The sequence below is a fragment of the Salvelinus fontinalis genome, chromosome 9 (genome assembly GCF_029448725.1).
Source record: "Salvelinus fontinalis isolate EN_2023a chromosome 9, ASM2944872v1, whole genome shotgun sequence".
NCBI classification, from domain to species: domain Eukaryota; kingdom Metazoa; phylum Chordata; class Actinopteri; order Salmoniformes; family Salmonidae; genus Salvelinus; species Salvelinus fontinalis.
The window spans coordinates 14,360,244-14,385,100 of record NC_074673.1 but is presented as its reverse complement, the minus strand read 5'-3'; the positions used below and the strand labels follow the sequence as shown (position 1 = coordinate 14,385,100).

Genomic DNA, 24,857 nt, shown 5'->3' with positions numbered 1-24,857 from the left:
TAGCATATAAAACCTCAATTACTCAAAATTAACAACACACAATCGTGTAGTGACAAATGACATTTATTTGGTAAGTCAGTGTTGACTAGGTAAGAGTGAAGGGGCCTTGTCACCTACAGTAATATCTGCACATTCTAATATTAAGCGAGTTTCCCCTCCTCCCAAAAGTGATTCATTCCATTATTAGGTGAGCTGTAATACACATTTAATTATACAGTTAAGTCTTACAATTCACTTACACACTCAAACAGACTGGTGATCACAATTGTAAAGTGCTCTTTTATGCGGGTCAAGGGGCTATAAGTTGGGGCCAGGACTACAATGTGGAATAGTTCAGCCAATAGTATGGTTCCAATAGGGATCAGCCAGGGGCTAAAGGTCAAAGGGCAGCCATGAAGAAGAGAAGGAATTAGGCTGAGTTCTTCTTGAGAAAGTTGATGAGCCCGTTGGTAGAGGAATCGTGAGTGTGGACCTCGGAACTGTCTCTCAGCTCCGGCTCAATGGCCTTGGCCAGCTGTTTGCCCAGCTCAACTCTGAGGGTAGGAAGGAGAATATGACAGATATACAATAAAATATAGGCCAACATATATATTTAGAATTCCATATATGCTTCTCGCTGACACCTACCCCCACTGGTCGTAGCTGTTGATGTTCCACATGACTCCTTGCACAAAGATCTTGTGCTCGTACATGGCTGGAAAACAGAAAATTAAACTTACTACCGGTAAATGTAAATAGAAAACGTAACGTAAAAAAAACAATACAAAACATACAACAAACATCACACCTGCCCAGAGCCTCATACTTACACCCCCATCTCCAGCGCCCGCATCACTCTCTGCCACATGGCCTCAAAACAGCCATTTTGTTTCTCTCCACACTTTCAACATCTACATAATAAAGCATTTGACCTTTCCATTTTGTTAAAGACGAAGGACTGGTCGATTTCCTGTTGAGTATATATTTTTTTCAAGATGATTGACGAGAAAAGTATCGTCCAACCCATCAGGTTTCCCACTGCACCCTCACATGCCATGTCTTGAAATATGCAGACAGATGGATTAAAAGTACATTTACATTGTAATATTTCTTTCAGCCAACTTTCTGACGCCGCCCATAACTTTATAGCATTCCCAAAAGGCATGGATTATTGAGTCATTGTTAGTTTTACACTTAAGACATGACTCTGCCGTTGTAGAATGTGTAGAATTTGTGAATTTTGTCTCTTCTATAATAAATTCTATACATTACTTTATACTGGATTAAGCATACATTTTCGCTAACTGTAATTTCATTAGTTACAATGCCTTCAGAAAGTATTCGCACCCCTTCACTTTTTCCAAATGTAGTTGTGTTACAGCCTGAATTTTAAATGGATTAATTACATTGAGATGTGTCACTGGTCCACACACAATACCCCATATTGTCAAAGTGGAATTGTGTTCAGAAATTTTTACAAATTAATAAAAGATGAAGATGAAATGTCTTGAGTCAATAAGTATTCAACCCCTTTGTTATAGCAAGCCTAAATAAGTTCAGGAGTAAAAATTTGCTTAACAAGTAACATAAGTTGCATGTGCAATAATAGTGTTTAACATGATTTTTGAATGACTTCCTCATCTCTGTACCCCACACATACAGATAATTGTATGGTCCCTCAGTCGAGCAGTGAATTTCAACCACAAAGACCAGGGAGGTTTTCCAATGCCTCTCAAAGAAGGGCACCTATCGGTAAATGGCAAAAAACACAACAAAAAAAAGCAGACATTAAATATCCCTTTGAGCATGGCAAAGTTATTAATTACACTATGGATGGTGTATCAATACAAAGATACAGGTGTCCTTCCTAACTCAGTTGCCAGAGAGGAAGGAAACCACTCAGGGATTTCACCATAATGCCAAATGGTCACTAAAACAGTTACATACCGGTAGTTTAATGGTTGTGATAGAGAAAAACTGAGAAAGGATTAACAACATTGTAGTTACTCCACAATACTAACCTAAATGAGAGTGAAAAGGAAGACTGTACAGCATACAAATATTCCAAAACATGCATCCTTTTTGGAATATGAAACAAAAGTAAAACTGCAAAAATTTGGGCTAAGAAATTAACTTTATGCCCTGAATACATGCTTATGCGGGATATGTTTCTGTATATATTCAGAGACTTAACCCTGTCATGCTTAGAGAAGATCTTACGTCAAGTGTTATTGAAGTGTTGTGGTTGCAGGTTCACTTGGCACATCTAAAGACTTTTCTTTTGGGGTGTTGCTTTAGGCCACCAAGTGCTAACAGTCAGTATCTAACTAATATGTGTGAAATGCTTGATAGTGTATGTGATGTAAATAGAGAGGTCTACTTCCTTGGGAACCTGAATATTGACTGGTTTTCATCAAGCTGTCTGCTCAAGAGGAAGCTTCTTACTGTAACCAGTGCCTGTAATCTGGTTCAGGTTATTAATCAACCAACCAGGGTGTTTACAAACACTACAGGAACAAGATCATCCACATGTATCGATCACATTTTTACTAATACTGTAGAACTTTGTTCTAAAGCTGTATCCGTACCCATTGGATGCAGTTATCACAATATAGTGGCTATATCCAGGAAAGCAAAAGTTCCAACAGCTGGGCCTAAAAGTGTACAAGAGATCATACAAAAGATTTTGCTGTGACTCTTATGTGGATGATGTTAAACATATTTGTTGGTCTAATGTGACTAATGAGGCGCATCCAGACGCTGCACTTGAATTTATGACATTTCGTCTTCCAATTATTGATAAAGATGCACCTGTTAAGAAAATGACTGTTAGAACTGTTAAGGCTCCATAGATTGATGAAGAATTGAAATACTGTATGGTTGAAAGAGATGGGGCAAAAGGAGTGGCTATTAAGTCTGGCTGCACATCCGATTGGCTTACTTACTGCAAATTGAGAAATGATGTGACAAAAAATCAACAAAAAGAAGAAGCTGTGTTATGAAGCCAAGATCAATGATAAAGAATGATGGGAAAAAACTTGAGCACTTTAAAAGGAAATGATGTGCAGAAAGACAAATTCAAAACCATCTTTCATCAAATCAGATGGCTTATTCATCACAAAACCATTTGATGTTGCCAATTACTTTAATGATTATTTCATTGGCAACGTGGGCAAACTTAGGCAGGAAATGCCAACAATGAACAGCGAGCAATTGTATTCATGCATAAAAACAAATAAAGAACATTTTGTAAAGTTAGTGTGGGAGAGGTGGGAAAATTGTTATTGAGCAATAATGACAAACGTCTTGGCATTGACAACTTATTTGGAAAGCTACTGAGGATGGTAGCGGACTCTATAGCCTCTCCTATGTGTCAATTTTCTTTATCTGCACCTAGAGGAAAGTCTTTGTCCTCAGGCCTGGAAGGAAGCCAAAGTAATTCCGCTACCCAAGAGTGGTAAAGCGGCCGTTACTGGTTCTAACAGCAGACCTATAAGCTTGCTGTCAGCTCTTAGCAAACTGTTGGAAAAAACTGTGTTTGACCAAATACAATGCTATTTCTCTGTAAACAAATTAACAACAGACGTTCAACATGCTTATAGAGAAGGGGACTTAACATGCACTACACTGACACAAATGACTGATGATTAGTTGAAATAAATTGATAATAAGAAGATTGTGGGAGCTGTACTGTTAGATTTCAGTGCAGCCTTTGATATTACTGGCCATAACCTGTAGTTGAAAAAACGGATGGTTTTTCAACCTCAGCTCTGAATCCACGATATGGCAATCTATCTAATAGAACTCAAAGGGTTTTCTTTAATGGAAGCTTCTCTAAAATGTCAAACATGTAAAGTGTGGTGTACCACAGGGCAGCTCTCTAGGCCCTCTACTCTTTTCTATTTTTACCAATGACCTGCTACTGGCATTAAACACAGCGTGTGTGTCCATGTATGCTAATGAACAACCATATACGCATCAGCAACCACAGCTAATGAAGTCACTGAAACCCTTAATAAAGAGTTGCAGTCTGTTTTGGAATGGGTGGCCAGTAATAAACTGGTCCTGAAAATCTCTAAAACTAAGAGTATTGTATTTGGTACAAATCATTCCTTAAGTTCTAGACCTCAGCTGAATCTGGTAATGAATGGTGTGGCTGCTGGACAAGTTAAAGAGACTAAATTACTTGACGTTACCTTAGATTGTAAACCGTCATGGTCAAAACATATAGATTCAATGGTAGTACTCTACTAGCAGGAGCGGTAGAGATACTCTTAATGTTCGGCTATGAAAAGCCAACTGACATTTACTCCCGAGGTGCTGACTTGTTGCACCCTCGACAACTACTGTGATTATTATTTGACCGTGCTGGTCATTTATGAACATTTTGGCCATGTTCTGTTATAATCTCCACCCAGCACAGCCAGAAGAGGACTGGCCACCCCTCATAGCCTGGTTCCTCTCTAGGTTTTGGCCTTTCTAGGGAGTTTTTCCTAGCCACCGTGCTTCTACACCTGCATTGCTTGCTGTTTGGGGTTTTAGGCTGGGTTTCTGTACAGCACTTTGAGATATCAGCTGATGTATGAAGGGCTATATAAATAAATACATTTGAATTTAAATTTGAATTAGTAAAGGATGGGGAGAGGTCTGACCGTAATAAAGAGATGCTCTGCTTTTTTGACACCACACTCCAAAAAGCATGTTCTGCAGGCTCTAGTTTTGTCTAATCTTGATTATTGTCCAGTCGTGTGGTCCAGTGCTGCAAGAAAATACCTAGTTAGGCTGCAGCTAGCCCAGAACAGAGCGGCACGTTCTGCTCTTCATTGTAATCATAGGGCTGATGTAAATACTATGCATGCCAGTCTCTCTTGGCTAAGAGTTGAGAGCCTGATTGCATCACTTATTTTTTATAAGAAACATTAGTGTGTTGAAAATCCCAAATTGTTTGCATAGTCAACTTACACACAGCTCTGAGACACACTTATCCCACCAGACATGCCACCAGAGGTCTTTTCACATAGAGCCCTTACTGCATGGAACTTCCTTCCATCTCATATTGGTCAAATAGACAGCAAACCCGGTTAAAAAAAACAGATAAAGCAACACCTCTCCCCTATTTGACCTAGATAGTTTGTGTGTATGTATTGATATGTAGGCTACGTATGCCTTACATTTTCTTTTTATGTAGTTCTGTCCTTGAGCTGTTCTTGTCTATTGATGTTCTGTATTATGTCATTCTGTATTATGTTTCATGTTTTGTGTAAACCCCCAGGAAGAGTAGCTGCTGCTTTTGCAACAGATAATGGGGATCCTAATAAAATACCAAATAGAAAGCGTTAGGTTTGGGGCAAATGCAACACATCACAGAGTACCACTCTTCATATTTTCAAGCATCATGTTGGCTGCATCATGTTATGGGTATTCTTGTCATCGGCAAGAACTAGGGAGTTTTTTGGGTGAAAAAAATAAACGGAAGAGCAAAGCACAGGCAAAATCCTAGAGGAAAACCTAGTTCAGTCTGCTTTCCAACAGACTCTGGGAGACAAATTCACCTTTCAGCAGGACAATAACATAAAACAAGGCCAAATATCCACTGGAGTTGCTTCCCGAGGAGACATTGAATGTTCCTGAGTGGCCTAGATACAGTTGAATTAACCAGTCAAATGTAACTGAACAAAAATATAAGACAACACGCAACAATGTTTAAGATTTTACCTAGTAGCAGTTCATAGAAGGAAATCAGTCAATTTAAATAAATTCATTAGGCCATAATCTATGAATTTCACAGGACTGGGAAAGGTCTTTAAAGACAGAAATACTCCTCAGTTTTATCAGCTGTCCGGGTGGCTGATCTCAGACGATCCCGCAGGAGAAGAAGCCGGATGTGGCGGTCCTGGGCTGGTGTGGTCTGCGGATATGAGGCCAGTTGGACGTACTGCCAAATTCTCTAAAACGACCTTGGAGGCATCTTATGGTAGAGAAATTAATATTCAATTCTCTGGCTACAGCTCTGGTTTACATTCCTGCAGTCAGCATGCCCATTGCTCGCTCCCTCAAAATTTGAGACATCTGTGGTATTGTGACAAAATTGCACATTTTAGTGTGGCCTTTTATTGTCCCTAAAACAAGGTGGATCTGTGTAATGATCATGCTGTTTAATCAGCTTTTTGATATTCCACACCCGTCAGGTGGATGGATTATCTTAGCAAAAGAGAAATACTCACTAACAGGGATGTAAACAAATTAGTGGCCAAAATTTGAGAGAAATAAGTTTGTGAGTATGTAACATTTCTGGGAACTTTTATTTCAGCTCATGAAATATGGGACCAACACTTTACGTGTTGCGTTTATATTTTTGTTCAGTGTATACAGTGCATTAGGAAAATATTCACATTTTCCCACAATTTAAAATGGATTCTATAACCCCCCCCTAGTCAATCTACACACCCCATAATGACAAAGCAAAAACAGGTTGCAAATGTATTAAATATCATAGTATGAATACATAGTTATGTTATAATAAAAAATATAGAGCGTGTGAGCTGAGCAGACATTTAACAGAAAACACAAAAAATAAAGCAAAGTACTTTTTGAACTTGAGGCGCTATGCCTTTTTAGGGCTTAATGTACCAACAGTCTGTGGATTATGTCATTGTACATACAATGGAGGAAGACTGCCACTTAAATACTGTGGTCAGTTTGTAATACCTTGTAAATGAAAGTATAGTGGCTGGTCTACCGAGAGACTGAAGTGGAATGAGTAGAGGCCCCACACACAGAAGTGTCTGATATCCTCCCAGTCAACCCGTCCCAATCGCACAAGCCCCTCTCCACTCTCACTAATAATCACCATTGAATCTTAACTATAAATGACAAACAAGGACTAATAATGACTTGACATACTCTCCTAATCTGTCCAGAACGTTTAATCATTTACAGCAGGTTAATCAATTATAGCAGGTTTGCAAGTCACAAAAATATATTGTAGTATAGTTAAATCTTTCCTTCTGTCTCACAAGCCAACCCTTCTGTCTCCAACTTACCCTCCCAGTTCTCTCCCCTTTACCCCAACCAAACTTGTTCCAACCTACCATCCAAGCCAATCACCACCTCCGATCTTTGCCCTCCCTTATCCACCCAGGTAAAGTTTATCCCAACCTCCCATTGTTTCCCACCCATTCTTCTTCTCAAGACACATTTACACCCATCAATATATCGACTTACTCATCCATTCACATACAACACATACCCTATGCATTCACCCACCCAGTCTCTCCAGCCCTCCTACACATATTCACCCTCATTCACACTCCCATTCACATGCAGACACATACACACCCCATCACGCCCACTCTTTTGTATAATCTTTTCAGTGTCCATGTAGCTCATTGGTAACAGCTATGTCTATAGTTACTTCCTAGAGAAGTACATTTGGGGAAAATAGAGTTTAGATTGTATTGGGGGGAGGGCGGCAGGTAGCCTAGTGGTCAGAGCATTGGGCCAGTAACCAAAAAAGGTTGCTAGATCGAATCCCTGAGCTGACAAGGTAAAAATCAGTCGTTCTACCCCTGAACAAGGCAGTTAACCCACTGTTCCTGGCCGTCATTGTAAATGAAAATTTGTTCTTAACTGACTTGCCTAGTTAAATAAAGGTAAAAAATAAATAAAATATTGTCTCAATTTACAATAAGCTGGTCTTGGGCATCACGCATGTAGACTAGTGTAGCTCAGCTTCGTTCTCTCAGGGCATTGGGCTCTCTCAACTGGAATGGTTTCTTGCAGCCTATTTAGGGCTTCATCGGCACTTCATCTGTGAATTCCATCTTTTGTGTTTCTTTCTATACCCACAGCACTGCCGAGAAGCGGAGTCGAGACTTGATTCCTTTTTCCTCCACTGACTGTCTGATTGGAATGTATTGCTTGCGTTTTTTTTCTCAGCTTAGCAGACAGGTCCTGGACGAATCGAACGGACTGGCCCTGGAATTTGATCTCCTTTCCCCCTGTACCTTCAGAATGTTGACTTTGGTCTGATGGTAATCCTCAAACTGTGGAACTATCTGAGGTTATTTAGTGTTCTTCTGTTTCACGCCGAGCCGATGGAATCGTTCCAGATCCTCCTATGATAAATCCACGCCAAGCTCCTCTGATATCAGTTTTACCACGTAGCTGGAAAAGTCTCCTTTTTCCTCGTCTTCCGGTAACGACAATATTCTCATGTTGTTTTGTCTCATTCTGTTTTCTTGCTGTTCGCAACCTTGTTTCCGGAAGGCTAATTTCATTGTCTTGTTCGTTCATGCGCACAACTTGTATGTCTACAATTATAGAATCTACTTTATTTTCCAGCGAATCTACTTTAACAACTGATTGTAACAGTTTGTTTGTTTTGGTGTGCATTGAGAGCATTTTAACAAATGTTTTCCTAGATACCCTTTAGCTGTTCATTACTCTCATTTGCATCTCCAAGTTGTTCCTTGTCTTTTCCTCTGAGGGAAGCCATGGCTTGTTTGGTTTGTGTTGCCTAGTCGCTTTACCAACTGATTGGTTCCCTGTTGTACATAACTGACCGCTCACTCTCTCCCAGTTGCTTGGGGATATGTTGATCTATCGATTTTAGAGACTTCATTTAAAAACTGTTGTCTGGCTTCTACACATAACCATGGTGGTACAAAATGGAGCTACTCACTCCTCATGTGTCCTATCGGAACGCACATGCACCTCTTCCTTAACGATTCTATAAATCAATATGATAAAATACTAAGGTTTTATTCTGGGCAGGGATTGGCTGTTGACATGACAACAGCTACTACAGTACTTACCAACCAGTGCTCCCAGCATGAAGGGTGACAGCTTCTTGAAAACAATGGAGTTGCTGGGCTTATTCCCCTGGAAGACCTTTCATTGAGGGTAAAATACAGTGTTTAACAATAATTGACCAAACATGCTATACAGCAAAGCCTAATCCAGAAGCAACACTAACAATCAAATGGTGCATATCTTTTCATCAATAGATTATAGACTGGCCCAGTGTCTGTCTGGTAAGTGTGGCAGTTACTGTGTCCCCTATTCCCTTTATAGCGCACTACTTTTGATAAGAGCCTCATGGCCCATAAGGCTCTGGTCAAAAGTAATGCAACTGTGTCTGATGAGTAAATCCACTCACTTTGTGTGGCAGCAGTTGCTCCAGCTCTGCTCCTCCCAGGCCAGTGGCCTCCAGCTCTTTCCTGGCTTCGTCTGAAGTCTTCCCCTTCATCAGGGCCTCCGTCTGGGCCAGGAAGTTGGCCATCAGGATCTATGGAGATCCAGAGGTATAGTCAAATACATAAATATCAATGAACTGTTTTAAATCAAACTCTGTATGTACATTTGGCATCATTCTGGGCTTGACTGAGAAAGAATACTAGTCCGAAAAAATGAAATTAATTCAAGTCTGAATAAATTAAGTCAGAGTTGACGGTTTCAATGGTTGAACGATAGAATAGGTTATGTGGCAGAGTGAGGGTGTAAGCGTAGAGGATGTTGGATTAGCCATTAGGGTACTAATACATTTAGGAAGCCTTGAGGGTGCACTACCTTGTGGTGGAGGCTGTCCCTGATGGGGTGCTGTGTCTGGGCAGGAATGAGAAAGTCAGCAGGAATCATACGTGTGCCTGGAAAGGTCACAACACAAAAGGTTACATGGAGAGGTCACGTTTTATTTGAATCTAATTTCAGCAATTATTAGGGAATGCTATAATAACAACTGGTTCATATACTGTTGCAGTCTATATTATGAACAAGGGTCTGGAGGACAGGACAGGAGTGTGGCAGTTACCTTGGTGGATGAGCTGGTAGAAGGCGTGCTGTCCGTTGGTTCCGGGCTCGCCCCAGACGATGGGTCCGGTGTGGTAGTTGACACGAGCGCCATCTTTAGTAATGTACTTCCCGTTGGACTCCATGTCGCCCTGTGTATGAAAGACAGTTAAAGTTATGTTGGTTAGACTGAAATGTTTGCTTCATAAATAAAAAAGGTGAAACATTGAAAGGAAGCAGTGTAAGGTAGTCTATGATTATGAATCCCTTCTTATATTCTAGCGCACCTGCAAGTCACCCTTAATAGAAAGTGTTTTCCTTCCCTTTGTAGATTTGACAGATATATAGGTAGGTGTAAGCAAAAGCTTCAGCAAGTTTTCACCATATTACTATCACCTATCCAATTAAATTCAAATTGTCTACTCAACATGATCCTGTCCCTGGTTTCTCTTGTCTAGCCCAAACAGATGCCCCATCCCGGTTCCTACAGCCCTAGCATATGGCCATTCCTGGCTCCTGCCTGCCTGTATTACTCAGAAGTAGGTTCAAATACGAAATCATTTCAAATCACTTCAACTGCGGTTGTTCGGACTTGTCTGTTGAATGGAACCAATATAAAATTCCCAAAGTGCAAACCCCACCCACCTGGCACGCCAAGCATGCTAAAGCAAACGCGCAAAGTATTTGAAAGATTTCAAATAGTATTTGAACCCATGTACGGCAGCCTGCCTGACCTGCTGGAAGTATGCAGCAAAGCGGTGCATGTACTGGTCGTAGGGCAGCATAGCATGGGTCTCGGCCTGGAAGAAGTTGATGTACCAGACACCCAGCACGGCAAGCAGAACGGGGACGTTCTGCTCAATGGGGGTGCTGCGGAAATGGTTGTCCTTGGAAAGACAAACCATTCATTGTTAACAACATATTACCAATTCTAAATTTATTTAATTTGGGATTATTTTCAATTGCCCCTGAGGGGATAAATAGTTGGGTTGAATTGACACTATGTGAGGGATAAATGTGCATACCATCCAATGAGCACCAGCCAGAAGCTGTTCAAAGTTCTCAAACCCTGCATGGTGAGAGGAGGTAGAGAAAAAAAGTGTTAGGATCAACTCTTAAACTCAAATTACTAGTAGTAGTAGTAGTAGTAGTAGTAGTAGTAGTATTGTACTAGTAGTAGTAGTACTAGTAGTAGTACTAGTACTAGTAGTTGTTATGCTGCTTTCGATGAATTCCATTTCAATTCACATACCAACTTTTTGCATTTGAGAAAAAGTGCAAATCTGGAATATACACTAAATCCATAGAGTTCTAATATTGACAAACAGACACACATACATACCTATGTGCAGTGCAATGGACAGCCCAATAGCCGACCACAAGGAGTAACGCCCTCCAACCCACTGAGAGAAAGCCAAAATGACATCACAGTCACAAAATCAACCACTACAGAGCGGCAAGGTTCCTTTTTCTTACTCAAAACCTTGAAAAGTTATACAAAAACAGACAATGGCCATCACCTCGACAGTGTACTAGCACCCTTTCTTTAAAAAGACACCAATTCGTCAACATCGCTCATTTCCAATAGATGAGGTCAATGGAACGCAGACCACGGGGGATAGAAGAACGCCGGCACACATACAACAAATCTGTGGATATTCCTCATGATTGATGTATTGTAAACAGGCCCACAATGTGGTTACTAAAATCCGATTTGAATATATTTGGCTATTTTTGCTACATAACATTTAGAAGTAGTTCCTTTTCAGATTAAGAAGTGGCTGCTAAATGCTAACTCCGGTTCGTATAAGCTGGTAGCATAGAGAAATCGGTGGTGGTAGTCAGTCATTTTTAACTGTAATGCAGTTGATTGGTGATTGTACAACCATTATACTCCGATTTTTACCTCAACATAGTGTGAAATACACATAAACAATACCCTAAATGTAGGCCAACTTTGCTGGAGAGCAATGAGGGATATTTGGGATCTTCCCCCCCACTGCATCTTCACCCAATGTGTTTCAATGGCATTTCCATTGTTTTGATCGAGTTCAAATTACCTCTTTAGCGCATGCGTCTATGGTTTAGAATGTAACGTGTCGATACCATATCCACAAATTCATACGCTTAACAGTTACATTCCAAATTATTTTTAAATAAATACTACACCCAGAATGTGGTCAAAATATCTCCCAGCAGAAAAATAATGCAGAAATGCTTTTTGTACAAACCAAGTCAATTACAATTGGCAAAATAAAGCCTCACTTTAGTTCAGATTCAGGGGGTCAGAGGCTAACTCATGGAAGTGTATACTTACATCCCAGAATTCAAACATGTTGTTTGTGTCAATACCAAACGCCTGCACTTTGGGCTGGAAGAGAAGCGAGACAGCAAAAAGAGTAACAGTCAAAGTTACTTGTGCAATATACCTGCCGGCAGGCAGGTAACAATGTAAGGTGGAAAATGTCATTCAAAATGGCCACTTACTGCATTGGTGGACAGCGCCACAAAGTGCTTGGCAACAGTAGATTGCTGTGAAGAAGAAAATAGAGTTAGTCGATCCAAATGTGATATGACACTCCAGCTGCACTTTGGACTGTCCTAAAATGACCTTTGTGGCTAAAATGATGTATTGTCCACAGAGAAACTATTAAAATCATTGGCTGAATTTAAGCTGAACTTATAACGGCATTGGTTACAGACAAAGGTGTCTTGTGATTGGCTGTCAGGAGTCTACTCACGTCAATGGCTGTCTGGAGGAACCAGTCCCTGGCAGACTCAGCGTTGGTGATGGTCTCCTGGGTGGTGAAGGTCTGAAAAAGGACAACAGTGTGACATGAGTCCTGGTGGAAGTAGTATACAGCGTGTGACACTGAAGGATTTTCCAGCTTCAAACCATAAATTATTATTCAAACATGAATCACACATTACCAGAACACAACCACGTATTCACACAGATTATTAACCACCATAGCACTGAATGAGACATTGATTTATAACATTGAATTATTTAAGCATCTAGAGCCCTATGGCTTTAGGATGTGTGTAACCATGGCAACAGGAGAAGGTGTGTGTGTGTGTGTGTGTGTGTGTAGAGTCAGTCTGTCACCTTGGAAGCGATGATGAAGAGGGTGGTTTCAGCATTGAGCTGGGCCAGAGTCTTGGCCATGTGTGTGCCGTCAATGTTGGACACGAACCACACGTTGGGGCCACCCTTAGAGTAGGGCTTCAGGGCCTCAGTCACCATGAGAGGACCCTGAGAGGAGGATGCACAACATTACGGTGTTACCATTTCAACTTCCCTCTATCCTATGTGCAATTAAAATGTAACTGTGTTTTCTGTATCCATTAGGACTTCAGAGCCTGTCAACATGAGAGCCCTTAGAGAGGAAACACAATATTATGACATATGACAGCATGACAAAATGATTTGAATCAAATCCCAGTAACTACGAGTACCAAGCCAACAGCTCAAGCATACTCTTTGTTCTGTTGCCTACTGTGCCACCTACAGCATACTGTAGCTTTGCATCAACACCCCAGCAGTGTATTCTCTGCTTATACCAGAGCTTAGCGGCACAGTAATAATTCCGTTATAGCTCACTACTGTAATACCAAAGCAGACAAGGGCAGAAAATAGCTGTATTTTGTAGTTTGAAAATAACAACTTTCCAAATACTCAAGGTAGTAGAAGAAAGTTTAGACTTTCAACTAAAAGGCAACTATTTTCTTTGATTTTCAAATACAGGTCTCAGAAAACCCAATCATATTTCAAAGGATTTTGAATACCTCTCAGAAAACCAAATAATATCTTTAGGTATTTTAATATATGCAAGTTATTTGAAACCTAAAAAATATTTGATGGCATCTACATATTTGATGAAGTACCGAAAACTACAACAGTTAGTTGAATCAATCTAAATATATGATCATAAGCACATAGTTTGGAGGGCTCTTAGATGTTCATCTTTAGAGAACCTGTAATTAAATACATGAGGGACATGGAATCACCGCAACATTAGAGTAGACCACTTTTGCAGCTTCAAAATGACTAACACACATCTTTTCATGAGTGAGACACGGTAATACAGTAACCCTTGACATCAAGCTCCTATACATGTGTAGTAACTCTTTACAATAGCAACATTGTTATTACATAAGTCAAATAAGGAACAGACACCAACTCAGCTAATTGCTGTGCAATTACCAAAGTATTATGCAACTACTAAATACAACAGCAGTTACCAGCAAAAAATTTAATAAAATGCTAAAAAGATATAAAAAGCACTGAAGGGGGATAGAAGGAATGTCGCTCCAAAAGTAATTACAGAGGCAGAAGAACAGTTTAATGTTAAGTGTTACTGAAAACGCTAACAGTAAAAAAAATATGTCTATGAAGTCTCAAAAGGAAACAAAATATCCCAAAACTGCCTTGTTGAATCAACTACAGCCAAGGTAGGTGGAAAATCATGCTAGTTTGTATTCTGAGTAAACTGTCCCTTGAAATATGGTATAGTGTGTGTTCAAAACAAGAACATTTACCCTCAGATGAACAAACAGGTTCAAAGTTGTTTTTCCTAAGCATCCAACTTGGAATTATTTTCAGGTATCATACAATTGTGGCTTTCAAACTTTTCAGTGGCATGTTGAAAGAGTCATACAGTAGTTGAGCGTCAACACATTTCTACTTACAGTACCTATAGAAAGTCTACACCTCCTTGGATTTCTTCACATTTTATTGTGCTACAAAGTGGGATTAAAATAGATTTGTCATTTTGTCAATGATCTACAAAAAAATTAAATAATAATAAACATTTTGTAAAGATGAATGAAAATTAACCACTAATATACCTTGATTAGATAAGTATCCCCCCTCAGTCAATACAGGTTAGAAACCACGTTGGCAGCGATTACAGCTGGGAGTCTTCTTGGGTAAGTCTCATAAGAGCTTTGCACACTTGTACTGTGCAATATTTGCCCATTATTCTTTTTTTAATTCTTCAATTTCTGTCAAGTTGGTTGTTGATCATTGCTAGACTGCCATTTTCATGTCTTGCCATAGATGTTCATTTACAAGCCAGGTGTGCAAAGCTCTTAGAGATTTACTCAGACAGACTCAAATCAAATTTTATTGGTCACATACACATGTTTAGCAGATGTTATTGCATGTGTTTCGAAATGCTTGTGTTTCTAGCCCCAACAGTGCAGTAATATCTAACAACTCACAACAATACACATAAACCTAAAAGTTAAAGAATGAAATGAAGGAATATATAAATATTAGGATGAGCTGTAATCGCTACCAGAGGTGATTCTAGCATGTACTGACTCAGGGGTGTGAACACTTATGTAAATGAGATGTTTCTGTATAACTTTTTCAATAAACTTGAAAACATTTCTAAAAACACGTTTTCACTTTGTCATTATGGGGTATTGTGTGTAGACGTGTGAGAAAATAAATCTATGCGGTTCAGTACATCATCTACAGCATAATTATTCACTTGACCATGCTCAAAGATATATTAAATGTCTGATTTGTTATTGTTACCCATCTACACATCACTGCCCTTCTTTATGAGGATTTAAAAAAGCTTCCTGATCTTTGCAGTTGAATCTGTGCTTGAAATTCAATACTTGACTGAGGGACCTTACAGATGTTGTATGTATGGGGGACAGAGGAAGAGGTAGTCATTACAACCTCATGTCAACCCCATATTATTTCACACAGAGTGAGTCTATATAACTTATGTGATTTGTTAAGCCAAATTTGACTTCTGAACTAATTTAGGCTTGCCTAATCGAAGGAGGTGAATACGTATGCAACGATTTTACTTTCGTTTTTCAATTTGTAAAAAAAAAAAATATGTCATTAGAGTATTTTGTGAAGATCAATGACAAGAAATTACATTTAAATCTATTTCAATGCCACTTTTTAACAAATGTGAAAAAAGGGGGTGTAAACTGTCTATAAGCACTATATCTATACATAATATCATTGATTAATTGGTTTGACTTGATTATGTACCCCTGGGGCAATGACAGTCAGGAGACTGGACATTTACAAAATGTTCAGATAGAAATGTATTGTGTAGATCAAATATGACTTTCATTTTTTATTTGTATTTAACCTTCATTTAACTAGGCAAGCCAGTTAAGAACAAATTCTTATTTACAATGACAGCCAAACCCTAACGACGCTGGGCCAATTGTGCGCCACCCTATGGGACTCCCAATCACGGCCGGTTGTGATACAGCCTGGAATCGAACCAGGGTCTTTAGTGACGCCTCTAGCACTGAGATGCAATGCCATAGACCACTGCGTCACTCATTTTGGAATAGTATACGAGATTGTGTGTGCTCTATTCATTCTATTTACAGTATATATCTTCAACATGCAGTTACAGGTATAGCCCTGTCATTAGTTGAAGGCAGCCAATCCAATATTTTCAGAAAAGTAGTCATTTCCTATGATCTGTACTCAAATATTTATATTTTTAACAAGTAGTTGCTTTCTTATATCTGTACTCAAATAGTAATTAAAACAATTCTGTACTCAAATAGTTTTAAAAAGTAGTCACTTTCTAAGATTTGATTTCAAATAGTTGTAAAAAAAAAAAAGTAATATTTTTGTTGGATCTGTATTAAAATCGTAACTATTTGTTCCCACCCAAAAAATAGTTACTTTCCACAAAGCTTAGTTAAACCTATAGTTACCCCAGGTCTGTACCAAAGCCATATATGGCTCTATGAGACTATTGAATAGCTCAGAGGAATACAACAGGAAATATCTGACTCAAATAATGAACCATTACAGTTTATAATATTCAGCATGACTCAGTCAAGCATCCAATACAGCTCACACTACAATAGGACACGTCTACATCTTCATTTGAATTGTTTTAAATAAGTGGGAACAAGATAAGAAAATAAGAGAAGAGAAAAAAGAAAATAAGCATTGTATGGACTTGCCCATACTCATGTCTCCGATTTGGTCCTGCCGCACATACCTAAACGTACGCTACGGTCACAAGACGCAGGCCTCCTTATTGCTCCGAGAATTTCTAAGCAAACAGCTGTAGGCAGGGCTTTATCCTGCCTACAGCTGTTTGTAGAGGTGTTTAGAGCTGTTTGTTTTATTGAATGGTTTGCCGATCCATGTGAGAGACGAAAACATGGTCGCAGGTTCAAATCCCTGTGCCGACTAGATGGGGGGAAAAAATTCTGCCCATGTGCCCTTGAGCAAAGACACTTAACACTAATTGCTCTTTTAAGTCGCACTGTATAAGAGCGTCTGCTAAATTACTATACCTTTTTTTATTAAGAGGGGTCCTATGAAGGTGAATGGCAAGAAACTGGAGTAACAAACCATCCTTGCTGTCTATGCCTGGCCGGCTCCTGAATCACTGGCTTGCTCGTTCGCTCTCTCCCATGCCGTCCCTAGGGCGCATTTACTCCTAAGGTGTTGAACTGTAGACCCTGCTGGTCATCTATGAACATTTGAACGTCTTGAAGAACAATCTGGTCTAAATGGCCATGTACTCTTATAATCTCCGCCCAGCACAGCCAGAAGAGGAATGGCCATGTACTCCTATAATCTCCACCCAGCACAGCCAGAAGAGGAATGGCCACCCCTCTGAGCCTGGTTCCTCTAGGCTTTTTCCTAGGTTCCTGACTTTCTAGGGAGTTTTTCCCAGCCACTGTGCTTCTACATCAGCATTGCTTGCTCTTTGGGGTTTTAGGCTGAGTATCTGTATAAGCACATTGTGACAACTGCTGATGTAAAAATGGCTTTAGAAAAGACAATGGATTGAAAATAAGAAAATAGTTGTATGACAAGTAAGTCACACACTCACCAGGTCAGACCCACCGATCCCAATGTTTACAACATCAGTGATGGCCTTTCCACTGAAGCCCTTCCACTCGCCACTACGCACTTTCTGCAACACACACACAAGAAAATAGAGGCACATGTCAGATGTGTGCGTACATCTCAATTTAAACACAATGCGAGATAATCTACCTCCTTTTCAAATACTCTTATTTCTGACGGCCATTACCTGATGCCCGTCAACTACAATACAGTTAATTAACTATATGAATTTATTTATTCACAAATCTTAAATTTTTGTGTAGTGACTGTGTTGCATTTTAATCCATTCAGATTTAGTTTAAGAACACCCAATAAAAAAATACTGGCAATTATAGATGCATAAAGATGGAACAAATCAAACTTTATTTGTTAAATGCGCAAAATACAACAAGTGTAGACCTTACCGTGACATGCTTACTGACAAGCCCTTAACTCTTCTTGAACTGCACAGTCGGTTAAGAAAATATTCACCAAATAAACTAAAGTAACATATATATATATTTTTTTAAGTAACACAATAACGAGGCTATATACAGAGGGTACCGGTACCGAGTCAATGTGCGGGGGTACAGGTTAGTTGAGGTAATTTGTACATGTAGGTAGGGGTGAAGTGACTATGCATAGATAATAAACAGCGAGTTGCAGCAGTGTGCAAACAAGTGGGGGGGGGGTTAATGTAATAGTCCGGTGGCCATTTCATTAATTGTTCAGCAGTCTTATGGCTTGGGTGTAGAAGCTGTTATCTCTATGTAAAGATGCCCTTGCATAGATGCTGGGGTAATAGTTGAAACTGGACTCCACTCACATGACAGAAGGCCTTCATCTTGTCCAGGACCCTGTTGACCTCGGGCATGACATCCTGGCCATCTACGTTAATGGGAGTGTTGGAGCGGTTACGCAGGGCAATGTGGAGGACGGCACGGCCCTACACATGCGCGCACACAGACATGCAAAAACACACAGTTAGGGGAGTGGGAAGAAACTTGAACATTAAAACATACTTATTAATCATGACTAAGATGTTTATTACTTAAAGGGATAGTGCAATTTTTTTTGCCCTAGCCTCTAAGAAATATATAATATAATAATCTCAATAACATACAAATAGTGATATCAAAATCTGAATAGCATTCTTCGCATGTGCAAACATATGGAATAAGACCTATGTGTATATAACGTGCAGTCTCACTGAGGAAGTGGTTGCACAATGTTGTCATTGCGTCATGAATGGTGTTTGGAGAGTGGGTGGGAACCACGACTTCCCTGAATGACTTTGCAATAGTGACCACAAAGTGTGCAACAACTGCCCACTCTTTAGAGAAGAGTTATTGTGAGAGTGTCCTACTTTGTCAAATTTCAGAGTAGCCTCCTCTCATCTCATTGGTAGCATAGTGTTATTACAATACAATGATTATATTTGTACGGTTACCGCAGTATAAATCAGAATTTTCCTCGGCTTTCATTTTCTATATCTGCCAGTGTTAAAAAAGTTAAAATGTTCAGACAAAGTACCACAATAGAGAGAGCAAAAACTAAGGTAGTCCTGGTACCTCAGTGAAGTTAATCTTCTCTCCAGAGAACATCTTGTCTCTGGCTTCCTCCACTCCCCTGGACTTGGCCTGCACAAGAAAGAAAAACTTAATGTGAGTTAATTGTTGCCATCATACGCAATCATTGAATAGCAACATTGTTGCTACTATCTGCAATCACTCAATGCCCACAAACAGGTTATTACAACATACGTAGCATTTGCGACAGCACATACCGGTAGGACTAGAAATGTCTTGATTTTAGCAATCCTTCTTCCTTAAACATAAGAAGGAAGTGTTGGTCTGAATTTAATGTCCGTTTCACCACATTCCCAGGGTACTAGTCTAGCATAATACTCTGGATGAATGAATAGAAGTGGGTGGGCAGCCAAACTCCAATTACAAGGACATTTTTCATTTCTGTCAAATGTGTTGTCAACGGTGTACTCGGGGGTTCTATTGTTGGGGAATGTACTTGAATTGCTGATGTGACTGTTTAATATGAAGAGACAATTTTAAGTATTAAATGCTACTAGATGCATTGCATTATCAACATTTCTCACAGCCATCTGGTAGCTAGCACAACAATAATCAGTTGCCGTGTAGAGGTAGAACTATAAATAGACTTTCCCTAAGAGCGAAGAGGCTGAAGGTTGATGAGGGTTGACAGCTGAAGCCATGCCGGCTGTGTGCATGTATGATACGTTCACATCAGTGATGTGCAGTCAGGGTAGGTAGTGCTTAACCTGTGATAATATAATTTAAAAAGCTGTTATGAAAAGTCAAAGAATTTTTTTTAAATATATTTTTAAAAATTAATTATTTTGTGTTAAGGTTGTTGTTGTTTTTTTTACAATTCTGGTGGTTTTCATGCTCAAATATATAAATTTGCTAAAACTGCATAAAACCCCCCAAGAAAGGCGCCAGGGTATTAATTCCTTCCCAGCCATTCAAATCGTTCTCACTTCATCTGACCTCGGCCCAAATTCCTCACTCCTCTCCAACTCACGACTGTCCCACCTTATCTGTTGACTGGAACCAGACTATGGCCCTTCTCCTCTCCATAGGATACCTGAGATCAAGCCAGCAGCATACCACCCTGCATCCCACTGCTGGCTTGCTTCTGAAGCTAAGCAGGGTTGGTCCCTGGATGGGAGACCAGATGCTGCTAGAAGTGGTGTTGGAGGGCCAGTAAGAGGCACCCTTTCCTCAGGACTAAAAAATAATAATATATATCCCAAAGCCCCAGGGCAGTGATTGGGGACATTGCCCTGTGTAGGGAGCTGTCTTTCAGATGGGATGTTAAACAGGTGTCCTGACTCTCTGTGGTCACTAAAGATCCCATGGCACTTATTGTAAGAGTAGGGGTGTTAACCCTGGTGTCCTGGCTAAATTCCCAATCTGGCCCTCATACCATCATGGTCACCTAATCATCCCCAGCTTACAATTGGCTCATTCATCCCCCTCCTCTCCCCTGTAACCATTCCCCAGGTTGTTGCTGTACATGAGAATGTGTTCTCAGTCAACTTACCTGGGTTAAATCAATAACATGTCCTTTCTCACTTAGCATATTTCCATGCCCTCAGTTCTAATACGGTAACATGAATAAGGATGTTTAGAAGTTAGTACCCAACACTAATCAGAAGAAATGAGTCTTCCATGAAAGCCATTCAGTTTGTCCTTCTCTTAGGCTTTATTTGTGTCCAGGAAACAGCCCCTCTTAAAGGTCTGGATTAATAAGACCATTCCTGGCAAACCAATAAAGTCACAAACACACTGTGTTTTGTAATGGTATTGGGTTGAGTTTAAAGAGGTACATTTTATTAAATCACACTACATATAGAGATGTTTTCTAATATTTTTTGTGAAAAACATACAACTGCCATATAATTGTATCATTATATTACGGTTGTCACAACATTTTAGCCACTAGCCCATTTCTCCAAACTTTCAGGCCTGTAGGATAAGTCTTCATATGAGAATTGCATATTTCAAGACATGGCATATGAGGGTGCAGTAAGATACCTAAAGGGTTGGACGATACTTTTCTCGTCAATCAATTGGAAATCAACCAATCCCTTGTCGTTAAGACAATGGAAAGGTCAAATGCTTTTTTATCAAATTTTGTAAGTGCGTAGGCGACGGCGAGAAACAAACTTGTGCAGTTTGAAGCCATGTGGCGGATGAGTGATGCGGGCACTGGAGATGGGGGTGGATCTGGACAGGTGCGATGTAGTTGAAATAGAGAATTGCACCATTACGATAGTCCTCTCAGAGAGCTGCCATTTGTTGGACTATTCAAGGAGAAGCATTAGGTTGCTAATAGCAGGATAAACTGAATTGCTTTCATGGTGGACTGGCTTGACCACACAATTTATTTTCATAATTTTAAAAAGCCATTGCCTGATGACTCAAAATGAATTCTTCCGCTGCTCTATATTCGCTACACACTTCAGTCTGAGACCACCATCGTTGAAGTTATTTGCGGTGACATCAAAATGAAGAGTGTTGTACAAAATAAAGTAAATCACCAATCAGAGTATCAATGCCAATGACACATTTTCAAAACGGCGCTTTACCCATGTGTGTTCTGGCTCTGGCCCAACCCATCGGTTTCTGGGACCAATCAGAACGGTTGGAAAGTGTTTGCGTTCTAGAAATTGTCAGGGAGGTACTCAGATCCAGACTCAATGCGGAGAAGAACCTAACGTCTGTGGGCGTGGAGTAGCGTTTGACCGGAGCAAGGAGTTTGGATAGCCAGGCAACAAAAGCTATTGGTTTTCTACCCAAAGTTGCAAAGAAAAATGTTGTGAAACATTTAATGAACACAAGAGACCAGCTAAATGGATAAAAAAGTGTGGTGATAATAGCAGGAACAAAAGCATCTAGTGGGCAAAACATTATACTTTCACACGAATTTAGGGTAACTAATGTAAGCGACTTCAATGTCTAATTTCTCTAAACACTGGTTGTTGGGGTGGGATTGGCGTGACGGGTCGGGGGTCCGCGGGTGGCTTTTGATAATTTTATTAGATTCCTCATGTCTTACTCAATGTTAAGAAGAATTATGGTCCAAATCAAATGTCAGGTACTATATTTATTGACAATTATATGAATCCTAGAAATAAAAAATGGCCCATTTAGCTTAATTTCTCAGAGATCAAATTAAATTTAAACAAAATAATGTTTCAGGAATGCTAATCTTATGTTTCTAACAACAGAAACGATTTCAGAACAATCTGAGATGGTGGGTGTCATTGCTTTCTGAAATGACATGGAATGACCCATGCAGAATAAAATAATGGACATGGGACTCTGCAGTGACTTCTACAGCGCTGTCACAGAGGTTCACCAGAAGAATTTACAAGTAAAGATAGCCTAACCTGCAAATTTGAAAAGGAAAATGCATTTAGGTCTAATGTTGAATAATGAGAAAAGACATCACTGAATGCATTTGATTTATCAAGCTAGAATTTCGGTGTATATAGTCTCGCTATTGTTATTTTACTGCTGCTCTTTAATTACTTGTTACTTTTATTTCTTATTCATATTTTTTTTAACCGCATTGTTGGTTTAGTGGCTCGTAAGTAAGTATTTCACTGTAAGGTCTACACCTGTTGTATTCGGCGCATGTGACTAATACAATTTGATTTGAGAACTTGGGAAATGGATGGAGTAAAAAGCACAACATTTTCTTTAGGATTGTAGTGAAGTAAGTGGTCAAAAATAGTAATAGTAGAGTAAGGTACAGATACTCAAAAAGAACAACGTAAGTAGTACTTTAAAGTATTTTTACATCACTGTGTGTAGGTCCTTGACGTAGGTCATTCCCATTGAGTCAAAACTGAGAGCAAACATCTGTTAGATGTTTGCTATAGTTATGAGAAGACATAACATTGATATGCATTACCATGGCCAGCAGCATCCTCATGACTTCCTCATTGACAAGATTCTTGGAGTAATCAAGCAGGATGTCTCCATCGTCTGTCTCAAGGGTTGTGCTACCAAGGAAAGAGAACAGAAAACAAATGTAATAATCTAGAATGATCAAATAGGGTTTCTAACATATTCCTTATCATTTCTATGTACAGTGATAAAATGCATCTTACTGTGTCAATTACATCATTTATTCTGAATTATAATAAGATTACATGTTACTGACTGTATGTGTTGCAGTGCTACAGTGTGGCTTGGAGAGAAAAGGTACACAATTGTATTATCAATTTTATTAACCAAAGCAACAAGACCGCTGAACAATTAATCAAATGGCCACTGGACTATTTACATTGACCCCCTCCCATTTGTTTTGTACACTGCTGCTACTCGCTGTTTATCATCATCTATGCATAGTCACTTCACCCCTACCTACATGTACACATTTCCTCAACTAACCTGTCCCCAGCACACTGACCTGGTACCGGTACCCACTGTATATAACCTCGTTATTGTTATGCAACTTTTTATTTAATAATATATATAATAAAAACGTTTTTCTTTTTACTTTGGTTAATTTGGTAAATATTTTCTTAACTCTTCTTGAACTGCACAGTTGGTTAAGGGCTTGAAAGTAAGCATTTCACGGTAAGGTCTACACTTGTGGTATTCGACACATGTAACAAATCAAGTTAGATTTGATTACGGAACATGGTGCAGGTTTTATTGTAGGGGCGTAGCTAGCTAGCCTTGTTGCTTAACGGCTGGCGTACGTGCGACTGCAGACCCCTCCAGTAGAACGTCGTGACAGCAATCTTGATGGTTACATTGTTACAGTAAATTTGTCAGTGGTACCTAAAAGATGTCTATACTGGGTTTAGGTCCCTCGTTAGCTAGACTTAAAACGCCTACTGGTAGGCTATGTATGTGCAAAACTGCACGTAGATAGCCAACGCCAGCTGCTGAATGAAAGGAAGCGAGCATATAGCTTTAGCTAGTTAGGGCTAACATTACCTAGCAAGCTAACCCAGTTAAATGTGGCCCTACATAAAATGAATATAGTTGACAGCTCGATAACAATATAGCTAGTTATAATGTAACTGGGTGTAGTAGAGCGACATGGAAAATGAACATTTCACAAAGCAGATACTAAGCTATGTTTTACGACTGTAAAAACAATCGATCACAAACGATGACCTTGTACTGTGTACTCATACAAGTATGAAGCGCTTGCTATTAGCCAGACAACGACATAGCTAAAAGACAAATGACTACTCTTGCTTCCCTGCTTATATTGTAAAGCTTAGTTATGGAATCACATTTGATTGGTACCAAGGTGTACAAAAAAAACGCATCCCATGCACTGGCTCTATTGATGTTGTTAGTTAGCTAACGTTAGCTCCGTATTCAATTGTTTGACCTATACCGTTACTGATGCAAGATACCGTGCCAAATGTCTGTATAGCATCGGCTATTGGTCATAATAACAATCGAAAGCTTACTTACCTAAATTTGCTGAATCTATCCTTGTCAGCATCAAACATGTCCCTCATGTTGAGGTTCCCAGCTTTGGATTTGTACCATTGTTCAAGTTTCTGGAAATGTGGATCACTTGAAAGCCCCATGATGGCGGTTGAATTGATAATGATCGCGTTAAAACCCTACTTCCGTGCGTGTAGGATGAAAGGGCAATTCAGTATGAGAGGCTGAGGAATAAGAACGGGCTATGCGGACACGCCTGGTGCCCAAATTGATGA

At 39.6% G+C, this 24,857-nt stretch overlaps 1 protein-coding gene across 1 annotated transcript; it reads right to left on the bottom strand.

Annotated features, from left to right (window-relative positions):
- Positions 1–47: 47 nt before the first annotated feature.
- On the bottom strand, positions 48–24,857 carry gpia (glucose-6-phosphate isomerase a). The gene is made up of 18 exons (XM_055933487.1): positions 24,607–24,857; positions 23,078–23,168; positions 19,189–19,257; positions 18,444–18,563; positions 17,622–17,705; positions 12,878–13,024; positions 12,510–12,581; positions 12,256–12,300; positions 12,086–12,139; positions 11,111–11,171; positions 10,794–10,837; positions 10,503–10,655; positions 9,791–9,920; positions 9,550–9,626; positions 9,140–9,268; positions 8,796–8,871; positions 628–694; positions 48–533 (listed from the first exon to the last, which is right to left on the bottom strand). Exons 1-18 carry the CDS (start codon positions 24,723–24,725, stop codon positions 410–412), a joined length of 1,662 nt encoding a protein of 553 aa, XP_055789462.1. The 5' UTR covers positions 24,726–24,857; the 3' UTR covers positions 48–409.

Coding starts and splice junctions, on each gene's coding strand:
- gpia (XM_055933487.1), bottom strand. CDS start 24,725: ATGGGGCTTTCAAGTGATCCACATTTCCAGAAACTTGAACAATGGTAC. Junction 12,140..12,255: donor TGGCGCTGTCCACCAATGCA/GTAAGTGGCCAT, acceptor CTTCTCTTCCAG/CCCAAAGTGCAGGCGTTTGG. Junction 9,921..10,502: donor TTGCTGCATACTTCCAGCAG/GTCAGGCAGGCT, acceptor TTTCATACACAG/GGCGACATGGAGTCCAACGG.